At 41.3% G+C, this 15,196-nt stretch overlaps 1 protein-coding gene across 1 annotated transcript in view; it reads right to left on the reverse strand.

Annotated features, from left to right (window-relative positions):
* The window catches only part of CUNH12orf75 (chromosome unknown C12orf75 homolog), a 34,700-nt gene that overhangs the window by 18,365 nt on the left and 1,139 nt on the right, over positions 1 to 15,196 (reverse strand). Inside the window, exon 2 of the mRNA XM_088141097.1 lies at positions 428 to 581. Coding sequence (XP_087997223.1) covers positions 428 to 470 — 43 coding nt within the window. The 5' untranslated portion in view covers positions 471 to 581. The remainder of the gene's footprint in view (positions 1 to 427; positions 582 to 15,196) is intronic.

Below are 15,196 nucleotides of genomic sequence, written 5' to 3' on the forward strand. Positions count from 1 at the left end.
GTTCTTTTGCTCTCCCCTCCCCTTTGAAGGAGGACCTTCAAAGATTCAGACAGAGGAGAGGAAAGGAAAGTATGGCCGCCACGCCCTCACCCCCCCGTCTCTTCTCCCAAGGCTCCCCTTGCCCCCCAGAGCTGCAACATCAGAACTTTCTTTCCAGTTCCAGAAGTGCGCGCTCGCGCGCTTTTTCTTCTCCCCGTCAGGCGCAAAAGAAAAACAGCACCTTCTAGAACAGATCGAGCCTTTTCCTCCTCCCTTTTTTTTCTTTTTTCCTTTTTTTTACCGCTTTCGCTCGGCTCCGTTTCTTGCCCTCGCGACTCCTCCTGCCCTTGCCCCCACCCCATCCCCGGGTCTTCCTGGCTTCCCCCCGGTTTCCCCTGGACTCCGCCGCCTGCGTGCGCCTTTCCTCGCCGCGTTATTCCTCGCTCACCTTTGCTGCCAGCGCTGGTGACCGTGGAGTTCCCACAGCCCATCGCTGGCAACTCTGGTCGGTTCACTCGCTGGGACGCGCTCCGAGCGAGGCTGCCGAGGATAACTCCGCCTCTCCCGAAACAGCCTGGAGTGATGAAACGATCCTCTTCGTGCTGCCGGCGACAAGGATGAAAAAAGAAGACGAGCGGGTGATGGCAGAAGCCACGGGACGGGAGAGAGAAGAGACCGCGCCGAGGGTGCCGCTTCTCTTTTCTCCCGATCCGTCGTCTTGGCAACAACAGAAGCCAATCAGCGACGCCTTCATCTTTAAGGATGCTTTCCTATTGGCCTAGCAGAAATGAGCGGGGTTTCGAACGGAGAAGGAACGGGGTGGGGCAAAAACTCAAGACTGGACAGGCAGCTGATTCATAGGGAAGCCCACCAGAAGCTGGTCATCCCTGAAGATTATTACTTTTCCCTCCCTGCAATTCCCCACTAACAACTACTCAGTGCCCCACTGCCTTTGAAATTAGCCATTTTAAAAAATTAATTAATTAATTAATTAATTAATTTTACATCCCATCTTTACTTTGTACAACTCAAGGTGTGTACATAATGATCCCACCTCTTATTTTCTTATTTTCACAACAACCACCCTGGGAGGTGGGCTGGGCTGAAAAGAATGACTGGCCCAAAGTCACCCAGCCGGCTTTCATGCCTAAGGGACAACTAGAACGCACAGTCTCCTCCTTTCTAGCTCAGCAGCTTAATCACTACACCAGACTAGCTAATAGATGCCTCTTCCTCCACGAATATCTTATCCAGTCAGGTATGTAGAAACATACTTGAAGGGGATGGTAGGTCACATTTATACTTTAAATATTTATCTATTACTGTTATCCATATCAATTTTGAGGAGACACAAGTACTTCCAAGAAGGCTTAAAGTAATATCAACAATCATTAATAAAATAACAATGCCAGTTCTCTGGAAAGTCTTCCAGTAGAGACCAGATTGGCCTCCTCCCTGACAGTGCTCAGGAGAATGCTGAAAATCAAGCTGTTCTGGACAGCATTCTAATCAGTCTTGGCCATCTTTGTTTTTTATTTTTCCTTTTGTTTATTGGCATTTTTGGATCTGTCTGCATTTGTTCTTTCTTAATTGTCTTTATTCCTATTTTAATGCTTACTGTGAATATTTTCATGTTTCTTATATCTTGTAAACTAAACTGCTCAAAGTCATTTAGATTGCAGAGGATAGAAACGGAATAAATCAATGCCAAGTCAAACTCAGCAGCACCCTTCCCATAGGGTAGATATGTCCCGATGTGGAAGGAATACTGCAGCTAGAGCAGGGTTTCACTTGCTTTTCTTCCTCTATTTTCTGGGATTCTGCCCTCAGAGCAGTCAGGGATGGTAATGGCCCTGTGGAAGGATAATTTGTTGCCACTACCACCACTTCTGCCTGATCATACCAGTTTTCTGACCACGGGGATGACTCTAACTGCATGCACTGGAAGTACAATTGCCATTCAGGTCTTCTGCTCAAGATGGGGTTGTTGGGGTTAGTCAGTGGCTCCTCCCAATTATAATTATTCAAAATCCTTGGAAATAACTTTTGTAGCAATGTAATTGGTTCCTTTCCTCATTTTCAAGTTACACTGGCAGAATATTGCTTGATCACATGTCAATGGCCTTATCTCACTCCCAACCCAAGATTTAAACATTCTTATACCAAGTCTTTCCATTCCCTGCTTTAAGCTAGTCACAGAGTGGCGGAGCCCTAAACACTAATCAGCTTCGAGTCCCAGAGCGGTGCCTGCATATGAGGAGGGAAGGCAATTCATGTCAGTTCATCAGCCAGTTGAGGGCTTCAAAAGATCCACCACGATTCCATTGCTACCATCAAACAGGACAAACATTTCAGTCAAGGCAACAGCCAGAGTGAGAAAAGCATATTGCTATTCTAGCAAGCTATTTTTAACAATATAGCTCTGTATGCTATTTAAGTGAGTAGCGAAAGCTTTATGTGTAAAAGTATTCCTTTTGAATGTCCTGAATTTACTTTCCATCATATGACTAAGGCACTCTAACTTCTAGCACTATGCAAGAGGGAGAAATACACTTTAGGATGAATTCATTCTGAACCTTTCCATGCTGCCTACATAAGTCTAGCCACTTTACGCATCTGACGAAATGAGCTGCAGCTCCTTAAAGCTTATGCCTTTTAATAAAAGGTACTACCAGACTCCTGATTTGTTGCCACCATAGACTAACATGGCTCTCTTGCTACATTGTCCCCTGTATATAACCGAAGTGAAATTTAAATTGGTTTAAGAAAGAAATCCTTTTCTGAATTTCAATCTCTTCTTCCACTTTGGTAGGTGATGGCCAGTTAACATGCCCCCCAATTGATGGATTTGTCAGTTTGATAAATCAAGATCAGTTGGCCATGTTCATAAATTAGTTTTAGCTATATTAGCCTGCCTAGACTACAAAGGCAAACAACTTTATTTGCTAAGGAAGAAAAAATAGGAATTGTTGCTTTTCAGAGAGTTTCTATAATCCAGAGAATTAGCATTTTAGTGTGAAAGGTCCAGACAGAGTCAACTTACTAACTCACCTCCCCTGTGCTACAGGACTTAACTCTATGCTTTCAGGGGACTTCCATTAAAGAGTATGTAGTTTTAAAATACAGCCACATCCTGTAGCTGTATTTGGTAATCTCAAATACATAGATAAAATGTTCATAGGAACACAAAAATTTAAGAAAAAAATATGCTTTTGCATTACACCTAAGTCCAGGGATCTATGGGAAACCCACAAGCAGAACACCAAAGCACCTTCTCACTAAAATTCTGCAGGAAATCTTATTAAGATGCATACTGTTTATTTATTTGCTTGCTTGCTTATATATTTATTTATTATCCACATACTAACAAGTATACTTAGGCCAGAACCACATAACAGAATAAAAAGTCAATGGAATGCTGATTTTTAAAAAAATGGTTGGTTTAATGCTATGTATTAATCAGTTTCAATGGCTTGTCCAATAAGCTGTGGTAAAATCATGGCTTATAATGAATGATGAGTGAACCTAGCCAATGTGAACAACTCAGGCTGCTATCTAATTGGCAGTAAATCCCATTGAAAATAGTGCATGCATAACTTGCAGAGTTTCACTATTCCAAAGTATATTTAAGAAAAGCACATTAGTGTATCAAATAAAATGTTACCTATTCTGTGATTCTGTTTCTAACAGTAGACCACAACTTTCTTCTGGATGCTCAGAAACAATATCTGATGATGTCACTCTCTCTTGTTCCCCTCTTTTCCTCCTCCTACTCCATAGCTATGCATAGTGGAGTCTGCAGCAAATTCCCAGTGATACAAAAATGACAATACACACTTCATCATTTTTATTTATTTATTTTCAAATTTATATATTGCCGCCCATCTCACTGTACAAGTGACTCTAGGCCACCTAGGTGCAAAAGCAACTACTATATACTTGTGCCACAATGTCTGATACAAGTATGTAAATTGTGACATTTGCCTGATGACATCACACTTATGTTGCCTTTGCCCCTCTGCAGATACCACTGGTATGCAAGATAGTGATTGCCAAATACAGAAATTTTGTGATACTATATTAACTGAGAAGCAAGTAAGTTTCCCAACACTCAAGGAGGTGAAGGGGGTTTTGTTGTTGTTCAGTTGTTAAGTTGTGTCCGACTCTTCGGGACCCCATGAACCAGATCGCGCCAGGCCTTCCTGTCCTTCACTCCCTCCCAGAGTTTGCTCAGTTTCATGGTCATTGCTTCAGTGATGCTATCTAACCATCTCATCCTCTGCCATCCCCTTCTCCTTTTGCCTTCAATCTTTCCCAGCATCAGGGTCTTTTCCAAAGAGTCCTCTCTTCGCATTAGGTGGCCAAAGTATCTGAGCTTGAGCTTCAGAATCAATCCTTCCAATGAGCAGTCAGGGTTGATTTATTTTAGGATTGACTGGTTTGACCTTCAAGCAGTCCAAGGGACTCCTAGGAGTGTTCTTTAGCACCACAATTCAAAGGGATCAATTCTTCGGCGCTCAGCCTTTCTTATGGTCCAGCTTTCACAGCCATACATTGCTACTGGAAAAACCATAGCTTTGATTATGTGGATCTTTGTCGGCAAGGTGATGTCTCTGCTTTTTAATATGCTGTCTAGGTTTACCATAGCTTTCCTCCCAAGGAGCAAGCGTCTTTTAATTTCATGGCTGCAGTCTCCGTCTGCAGTGATCTTGGAGCCCAAATAAATAAAGTCTGTTACTGCTTCCGTTTCTACCCCTTCTATTTGCCAGGAATTGATGGGTCCAGATGCCATGATCTTAGTTTTTTTAATGTTGAGTTTCAAGCCAGCTTTTGCAGTCTCCTCTTTCACCCTCATCAAGAGGCTCTTTAGTTCTTCTTCACTTTCTGCCATTAGGGTGGTATCGCCTGCATATCTGAGGTTGTTGATATTTCTCCCTGCAATCTTAATTCCAGCTTGTGATTCTTCCAGCCCGGCATTTCTCATGATGTACTTTGCATATAAGTTAAATAAGCAGGGTGACAGTATACAGCCTTGTCGTACTCCTTTCCCTATTTTGAACCAATCGGTTGTTCTGTGACCGGTTCTAACTGTTGCTTCTTGGCCCACATACAGATTTCTCAGGAGACAGGTAAGGTGGTCTGGTACCCCCATCTCTTTAAGAATTTGCCACAGTTTGTTGTGATCCACACAATCAAAGGCTTTTGCATAGTCAATGAAGCTGAAGTAAATGTTTTTCTGGAACTTTCATGCTTTCTCCATGATCCAGCAAATGTTGGCAATTTGATCTCTAGTTCCTCTTCCTCTTTGAAACCCAGCTTGTACATCCGGTAGTTCTTGGTTCACATACTGCTGAAGCCTAGCTTGTAGGATTTTGAGCATAACCTTGCTAGCATGAGAAATGAGTGCAATTGTGTGGTAGTCTGAGCATTCTTTGGCATTGCCCTTCTTTGGAATTGGAACGTAAACTGACCTTTTCCAATCCCGTGGCCACTGTTGCGTTTTCCAAACTTGCTGGCATATTGAGTGCAGCACTTTAACAGCATCATCTTTTAGTATTTTAAATAGCTCAGCTGGAATACTGTCATCTCCACTAGCTTTGTTGTTAGTAATGCTTCCTAAGGCCCACTTGACTTTGCTCTCTAGGATGTCCGGCTCAAGGTCAGTGACCATGGACATCAGGGACATTAAGATCTTTCTTGTATAGTTCTTCTGTATATTCTTGCCATCTCTTCTTAATCTCTTCTGCTTCTGTTAGGTCCCTGCCTTTTTTGTCCTTTATCATGCCCATCTTTGCACAAAACGTTCCCTTGATATCTCCACTTTTCTTGAAGAGTTCTCTAGTCTTCCCCATTCTACTGTTTTCCTCAATTTCTTTGCATTGTTCATTTAAGAAGGCCTTCTTATCTCTCCTTGCTATTCTCTGGAAATCTGCATTCAGTTGGTTATATCTTTCCCTTTCACCCTTGCTTTTCACATTCCTTCTTTCCACAGCTATTTGTAAAGCCTCATCAGACAGCCACTTTACTGTAATGTTGAATGGTTTGCCTTGGATTCACACTGAGCTCATTCTGTCGTTTTTGAGGTTGTACCCCATTACTGCCTTTCCCACTCTCCTATTGACTATGAGGGCTACTCCATTTCTTCTAAGGGCTTCTTGCCCATAGTAGTAGATACCTGAATTAAATCCACCCATTCTTGTCCATTTTAATTCACTGATTCCCAAGATGTTGATGTTCAATCTTGTCATCTCATGTTTGACCACATCCAGCTTGCCTTGATTCATAGGTCTTAAATTCCAGGTTTCTATGTAATATTGTTCTTTACAGCATTGGACCTTCTTTTCACTTCCAGATACATCCACGACTGAGCGTCCTTTCGGCTTTGGCCCAGCCGCTTCACTCTTTCTGGAGCTACTTGGAATTGCCCTCCGCTCTTCCCCAGTAGCATATTGGACACCTTCTGACCTGAGGGGCTCATTTTCCGGCGTCATATCTTTTAGCCTTTTAACATTGTCCATGGGGTTTTCTTGGCAAGGATACTGGAGTGGGTTGCCATTGCCTTCTCCAGTGGACCACATTTTGTCAGAACTCTCCGCTATGACCTGTCCATCTTGGGTGGCCCTGCACGGTATAGCTCATGGCTTCATTGAGGTACGCAAGCCCCTTCACCCCGACAAGGCAGTGATCCATGAAGGGGAAGGGGGTATCAACTGATATACAAATGACGTAAATAGATTTATACATAAATAAAATGTATTGTCATTACCTTCTCAAAATATATATTTCCAGTTTTTTTTTCAGTGAAAGCTAATCACAATTTATTGAAGCTCGGCTTACAGCGAGCATACTACACCAAACTCTCTTCAAAACTCCATTGACTTAGAACTGCTTCTTATAAATCTATTCTCTTGATCAGATAGACACATACAAATACATTTACTTGCACATTCACACACAGATACTGACAGTGCAACATAAAAGCCAATTTGCAGCACTTTATATGGCATAGAACATTGTTTCTTTTCATAGTCCTCCATAATAGCTTTTAGAAAAATAAGTTGCTAATCATTGATTTTTATTTATCACTACAGCTTAGCCTCCAGAAAGGATGACAGTGTTATTGTGCAACTTCAAATGTGTAAAATGTCAAGCTTGTTTGCCACCCTAAGTGTTCACAGCTGAAAATTCTTCCTTAGGTTTTTCTATTTGGAGTGTTTAATGGCTGGTGGGTACCTAGCTGGTTGGGAATCAGCTTCCCTCAGCTTGAGATGCTGGGCTGTAAAGAGATAATTGAGAGACACAGAAGAGGCAGGGTTAGCTGTTATTTTATTTAAGCTGTTATCATTAATGACTGAACCATTTAAGGATGAGCAGGCCTGGTTTGGATATTGTGCTCACCTATGGTTTACTTTAAACATAGTTTGTGAATAAGCCACAACAGGCTGGGCTCATGCAACACACTAAATAATAAAATAACAGTGTTGAAAATAACAGTGGTTGAATGTATATTATTTATATAAGGCATATGAATTTATAGCCAAACCAAAAAAAAAGAAAAAGACTTAGTGTGATGTGTGAACTCAACCATAGACTTACTCGTCAATAAGATGCACCCTGTGATAACAAAAGGTCACAGTAAGTTCTTAGAATATTAAACACCTGAACAATTTAAGCCCTTTCTCCTCAATTTCCTCAGCACTTTTGTTACCTTTCTCTCTCTCTCTCTCTCTCTCTCTTTTTTTCTTTCTGTCTCTGCTTAGCAAGCGGAAGCACCTACTGACCTTGGATTATGCTGAAAAAAGCGAGTCAGGATTGCATCCGATGAATGCTTGGGAAACCACTGGTAAATCCCACAGCCATAGGTTATACTGGGTATTAAAAAAAAACTCTCAGAAGGAGGCAATAGCAAACATCTGCTACACGATTGCTAAGAAAACTATCTGGACATGTCCATGTAGTCTCCAGGAATTGGGTTTGACTCAAAGGAGTCCACCTTTTGTTTGTTTGTTTGTAAGGCAGGGAATGATTAAAAGGTAAAGTCTTCTATGCTGAGCTTGGATATTACAGGCTAGAGGAAGGGAAAGTCCTGTCCAAAAATTCCATATGCCAAAAAGCATAAATTGCTAACTGATCTAGGCTATGTTAGCATTGCCAGAGAAGGGGGACAATCTGCAGGATGATTTATATCTGTTCTGGCGAAAATACATTTTTGGGGTGAAGAAAGTAGGTTTCTAGAGGCTTCAGATGAACGGGAGTGCCTTAATAAAATTGAAACATAAAAGAATGTGCAGCACCCTTGGGGCTGGTGTGAACTACCAAGGCATCTATCTTGCAGGAGGATGTGTTCTTCCTGGCATCTGGCACCTTGAACTGATTTGTTTCTTCTTCTCAGTAAGGCTATTGGTTTCCTTGTAGATAGTAGATAACAGAGGGGCAGAAAGTAACTTGAGATCTATTGCTTACTTACTTATGCCTGCATCGTCATATGAATATGTATGTATGTATCCTTTTCCCTTCCCCTTTCCTGAAATGTATAAATATCAGAGCATTTGTTTTGTCTGCAGGAGGGTGTCTCTTACTATCCCTTCGTGGGGTTCCCCTCCAGTATGTACTGTCTAATAAACACTGCTGTGAAGCCTTGATTATTTTGCATTTCAGTCCTATGTTTTGATTCCACACTGTGTTATTCAATAAATGGTGCATGTGATTGGAGGAAGGGAACAAAACACTAATTCCTTGGAAGGGTCCAGTTTTTCAAATCCCAATATAAATGCAAGCTCCCTTGTTTTCAGCAAGGAAACATCACTTCCATTAACTCAAAGGTTGCACTCCAAAGCGGGTAGGGCCAAGATCCAATTTGGAGCCAGTTTTGGGAAGGGAGACGTTCATCTAGAAATATACATATCTTATGTGGAAATACGCATATCTTTTGTAGATTCATACCATCCAACATTTTACAGATTCAAATAGGAAGATGCTTGTCTACATACCAAGGATTGTTTTACAACTTCCTTAAGCTTTACCCATAAGTGCACATGCATGTCTTCTATACGGTATTTGTTTGCTCAGCATCTAGGATTCTCCAAAGAACTCTGGGAGATTAAACCATAAGAGACCACTACAGCACCACTGGAGTGAATTCAAATGAGCACAAGTAAGAGTCCACATCACGAATTACATCATGGTGATAAGAGTGGCGAAACATAGTTATTTTTCTACTCTTACAGCATTGTTGATAGCCACCCAGTGGCCTTTTAAGTTGACCCATTCCTTGCTGGGATAAGATGAGTCACATGACCATCTTTAGGGCTGCTGTAAAGAATATGTGGTAGATAAAGTCCACCATCTGGTGGATAAAGTCACTGAGGTTTGCTTGGAATTGAATTTCAGCTGGGCTAGTCTTGTAGAGGTGATGGAAGTACAGTCCTGTATGGTTACTTGGGACATGTCTGAAGTAGTAACTTCTGATGAAATGGAAGGACTGTTAATTCAGCCACCTGTTTATTAGATCCATGCCCCTCCTGGCTTGTAAAGTCTTCCTAGGGATTGCATGTGGTTGGATTCATGCAGTAGTATTGGTTTTGTTAAGGGTTCTGCCAGCCTTGAAGGGAGTAGATGCTTGCCCCTTCCTTAAGAAGCCATAACTGGACTCAACAGTTCTGGACAATTTTTGTCCAATTTCCTATCTTATCTTTTTAGGGAAGGTTGTTGAGAAGGCAATCAGGCTACAGCTTCAGCAGGTCCTGGAAGAATCAGATTATCTGGACCTCTTTCAGTTGAATTTCAGATTGAGACATAGTTTGGAGACAGCACTGGTTGCACTTGTGGATGCCATCTGGCAGAACTGGATAGGATGGTGGAATTGTCCTGGCTCTTCTTGATCTCTCAACAGCTTTTGATACCATCAATCATGATATCTTTCTGGGCTGCTTATGGGGATTAGGAGGATGGGCACTGTACTGCAGAGGTTCGGTGTCCAGTTCCAGTCAATGTTGGCAGCGAGGGAAAGAGATAAAACCCAATCTCTGTTGTGTGGGGTGTCGCGGGCTTAACGGCTACATAAGGCTGCTGGGTAAAGCCATCTATCAGATTGGGGTCAGATATCATCAGTATGCTCTATATCTCAATCCCAGGATGACCAAGTGATGCTAGCAAGGCCTTATCCCAATGTTTGGAGACTGTGTATGTTTGGATGGGGACAAACAGATTCAAGCTCAACCCTAGCAAGATCAAGTGGCTCTGGGTGTTTGGACTACTTGGAATTGGAGGTTTTCCATCTTTATTCCTGAGTGTTGCATTTCTGCATTTGGTGTGCAGTTTGGGAGTTTTCCTTGACTTGCAGCTCCTATTCAAGGAGCAGGTGACAGCTGTGGCCAGGAAGCCTTTTGCACAGATTTATTTTGTGTGCCAATTGAGCTCATTTCTGGACTGGAGGCCCTCCAGATAGTCACTCATGCTTTGGTCACCTTGAATGTGGACTTTTCAATGCATTCTTTTTGTATCATTATGCTTTGCTGAGGAGACTGAAGATAAAGTTATTTGGACTAATGATATTCTAGAAAAGTACCATTATCTTACAGATCAAGTGTCAGCTCTGGGCTTGGCAGTGATATTTAGGTAAAATATCCTTAGTAGACTCTACCTCTCAATTGATCTCTTCACAACCACTGATTTAAAAGTCAAGACAATATTTATTCTTTTAGACAAAGAACATAATTATGTGACAATTGACAAGCTGAGTTCAAAATAGAGCTTAGCTTTAGGTGAAGGTGACAATGTTGCAAAGCTCAGCAATATTGGAAATTAATTCATTGTAGAATGAATCACATTTTGAAAGTTGTAATTTCATTTATAATAATATTTTTATTCATTTTTATGAATTCCTATATAATAATTTTGTATTAAACTTCACCAAACCACGCATTTCTTCAGAATACACTGAACATGATACTAGCTTCAAGGATTTTATATGCTTTTTTTTTTGGAAAAGATCTCCGATCTCCACTATGGAAGAATGGTTAATTAAGAATGGTTAATTAAACTATGGGATTATGCTTCAATGTCTAGAATAACTTCATATTTAAACAGTAAATATGATGTACAAAATAGAAACTCTAATAATAAACCAGGAAATCTTTTAAAGGCTAATATTATTTTTAATACACCAAAGAGAATAACAAGTCCTTCACCTGAAGGGACCATAGTGTAAGTGTCACATGGTCCTTTTTGGGAAAAACATTCCACAAATGGGATGCTACCACTGAAAATGCTTTCTCTTGTGGCCACCAAACTGTCTTGTCTAATGGGACATCTGAAGGGCCTAATTGATTGTTTCCCTCAATCTCGTCTCCCTCAAGCACTAATTATTTCCATCCTTTGTTGGCTTACAGCAGTGTTTCTCAATCTTGGCAACTTGAAGATGTGTGGACTTCAACTGGTTGGGGAATTCTGGGAGTTGAAGTCCACCCATCTTCAAGCTGCCGAGGTTGAGAAACACTGGCTTAGACAATAGCTAAACATTACAAATATTACAACAACACAGATGGCAACCTCAGACAAATAGTTCTATAGGCTCTTCTAGCTTCAAACACAGTTTTTAGACCCCTGTTAACAGAGCAGCTTGCTCATGGGGAGGAAGTCTGTGTTCTTCTAATGTTTTAAATAGAATAGTTATATATTTGCACAAGCCTTACTTTACGTTGCTTGGAAAAACTATCTGTGCTGCACTTTTCTTTATAACTAGACTTCATTTATTGCTAGATTAAATCTATAACCCATACTTGCATTGTTTAACAGTTCACAGCATCTCAATAATTGAAGAGAGAATACATTCAATGATCTCTAACAAGGTAGAGTTTATTTTCCATTAAACAAATCATTTATTAAAAGCCTTGTCTGTTAGGAGGATTACCAATCCTTCTCCAACCCTCTCCAGCTGATGCTTTGGCCCTCTAATGGCTGCTTGGAAACAGACATTCAGCTGGCATTCCCATCTCTGCATCACTTACTGAGTGCATGTCAGCGCACTGAATGGATCCTCTTGTTGGCTGGATATGGGCAAAGCTATGTTCATTTGCAAGGTAGCATTCTATCTTGCATAGAATAGCATGAGGTAGTAGTGCTTTGGATAAAACTAAGATTGTCTTTGGTATACTGGCCAAAATGTGCCATAATGGAGCAGTACTACCTATACCATAAGTATAGGAATGCTGTGGGTGGCACAGGTACAACTAAGGCTGGCAACTCAGTTCAGTCTTGCAATTTTTCTATGGACCCTTTTGGTGACTGCCATGATATATGGAAGATTGCAGTTCAGAATGTAAGAGGAGTAAGTGGCAAAGAGCATGAATGAAATGAAATGAAACAAAATGAAATGAAATGAAATGAAAAAAAGAGAATGAAAGAAAAATAAATGTATTGTGTGCTTCTGAAATTAAAATAAAGGGAAAGGATATAATAGATCTGAATGAAGGCAATTTGGTTTTCTAGAGTAGGGTTGATCAATCCATGTAGGGAGTTTAGGCTTAATTATGAATAAAAGGGTTAAAATGTATGTCAGAAAGCATGAATGGGTGTCATCTCGATTGCTGAAGTGTGTATGACAGAAGGAATCCATAGGTTAGTGATAGTTATGTTCCAGCGAATTATAATGGAAGAAGAATCAGGGATGAATTTGGGAAAAATGTGCAACATTCCAAGCTAAGGGAGGGTGGGTGGGTGGTGGGTGGGATGGAATTATTCATCAGAAATGTGTTAGTTGGAGATGAGAGAAATTGTAGACAATGCTGTGTTGTTGGCTTAGAACTCAAGTTATTTGCAGCAAATGTTTTACAATATGATGCAGAGAGGAATGTGCATATGAATATCAAAGACTCAGATAGTTGTCTTTGCAGGAAAAAACGTAATATGTATTTGTACCATTGTATATTTTGGATTTTTTTCCCCTCAGGGCATTAACAACTTGTTGACTTTTCTTTAAATTCCCCGTACATAGCTTTTAAAAGAGATTAAGATTTCTGAACAGAATAAAGCCTGGTCTCTACTTGCACTTAACCGAGTTCCATTGTGCCTTGAAAACACAATTTCCCACCTTGTCCTCATGATGTTGCTTTTATCATGTCCTCAGCCCATGAATGAGGCAGGCATAAGTCATCCTAGCTGTACTGGTATAAAAACAGTATTTTTCTCCCTGTTCTAACATTACCCACAGACAACCTTAACATGTGTAAAATCTGTTCTGCTTTGCCACCCATTCATTCATTACCGTAGGAGGTGTGATCAGGTATCCTTTTGGCAATGTTGGGAGATGCGGCTACATCTCCTTGCCACTGGTCTCCATCCAACCTCCATCTCAGCTACTTGTCTCTCAGCTTGTACCCTTCCCATTAATATTACTTCCTTTCTGATCCATCCCCTCTGTTCTCCCTGTGTGTGTCTTTCTATTTCTATCACTAGCTTCATTGCTGATCCAATGTTAAAGGGCTGTTTCCAACATCTCGTGACACAAACCTTGCTGAATGCAGAGTTTCTGGGACATTTGGGGCTGAGGTAGACACACCCATGCTTTTCAGCCTTTGCATCAGCCTCTGGAGTTTAATTTCCAAAGAGAAAAGGAGGCCCCAGGAGCAAAAGTATGCTTTCTCTTCTCGTTTGTTAGATGATTCCATCGAGAAGTTCAGCTCAATAGGAAGTTAAGTGACCTCAACTAAAGACTGGGGATGAGATGAAGGCTGTGTCATGAGGATGTATCCTTAACAAATAGCAAGACAGCTTTGAACACACCTTTTTGACATGCGTGTGACATCATGACACATCTAGAGAAGGAGCAAGGCTTGCATCACTCTGATCCCCATTTCCCCCATGAGTGCTGCTGCAGTCATTTGGAAGATGTGGATGCTCTCTCAGCAGGCTTTGGGTCTGATCTAGCATGACTTTTTAATGTTTTTATGTTCAACATAATATGGGTATAGTTTTTTTCTCTATATGAGTCGCATGCAGACTACCCCCCAGCACCCTAGGACCAGACCACTATAAATTTAGGGGAACATGACTGAATTTCATTGGCATGATGTTTAGTTTTTTGGAGATATTAAGAGCGTGTATCAGTGTTTCTCAACTTTGGCCGCTTGAAGATGTGTGGACTTCAACTCCCAGAATTCCCCAGCCAGCATGGCTGGCTGGGGAATTCTGGGAGTTGAAGTCCACACATCTTCAAGCTGCTAAGGTTGAGCAACACTGGTGTATATGACAGTGATTGGCTTCCAGAGCCCTACCACTCCCTTTCCTTTCTGATCCTTAACCTATCCCCTAAAACCGAAAGCTGGTACTGAAACTTCAATCCTGTTAATCTGTGGCCTCCTGCAGCTCTCCCTACACTGTCTGACCTCTCAAAAGGTCCTAATTGTCAAATTCATATTCAAAAGAGATAAATAACTAAACTCAAACTTACTATTTCTGAAAGAAGCCTCAATACATGAGTCTAGAAAATGTTCAATACATCCTTTTTTTAAGTCCTCGCATTGTGTTTAACCATATAAAGGCAGACTATTTAGCTGCCTAAATAAGAGTGCAATTCAATCCAGTCTGTATCTACTCAAGGGTAAGCCCAGATAAATCAATCACATTTATTCCCATGCCAGAAACCATTGGATTGCAGCTCAAATTGGAATATTTTACTTTTATACCACATGCTTTCTTAAGCTTCTGTTTGTGGCACATATCAGTTCCTGCCAGTTGTTTTAATAGTTCTTTGGCTCTTTAGGAAAAATAAATATAGTGTGCATAGGTCACTAAACAGCAAACCCAGCTGGGGAGCATCACGAGGACCACGGGCCAGGGAGGAACAAAAGAATCAGCATTCTAAGAAAATCTCCAAACTCTGCAAAAATGCAAAAATGATTTAAGGAGGGGGCAATCCTCCTTCGACGTAGCCCAATGAGGACTAAGTATGCTCACCTGGGGAGGGGAAACGGGGGCGAGGTTGGACTGGAGCATGCTGGAAAAAGGCCTGGCTGCCTAACCACTTAGGCGGGGGGCAGTCCGTGCTGTAAAATCCCTTTGAAACTCTCACTTGCTGATTGCCCTTTATATCACGACACCCTGCCTTAAGGTTGTGACTAACGAGGCTGGAATGCGCACAGAACAGCTATGAGGAAGATCCGCAATGCCACACTTCCTGCTGCTCTCCCTTTCTCGTCCTGCCAGAAACAGGAACTAG

This window comes from Python bivittatus, unplaced genomic scaffold (assembly GCF_059951505.1).
Source record: "Python bivittatus isolate LINGU-HERP-01145 unplaced genomic scaffold, Pbiv_v1 ctg000330_np1212, whole genome shotgun sequence".
Lineage (NCBI taxonomy): Eukaryota > Metazoa > Chordata > Lepidosauria > Squamata > Pythonidae > Python > Python bivittatus.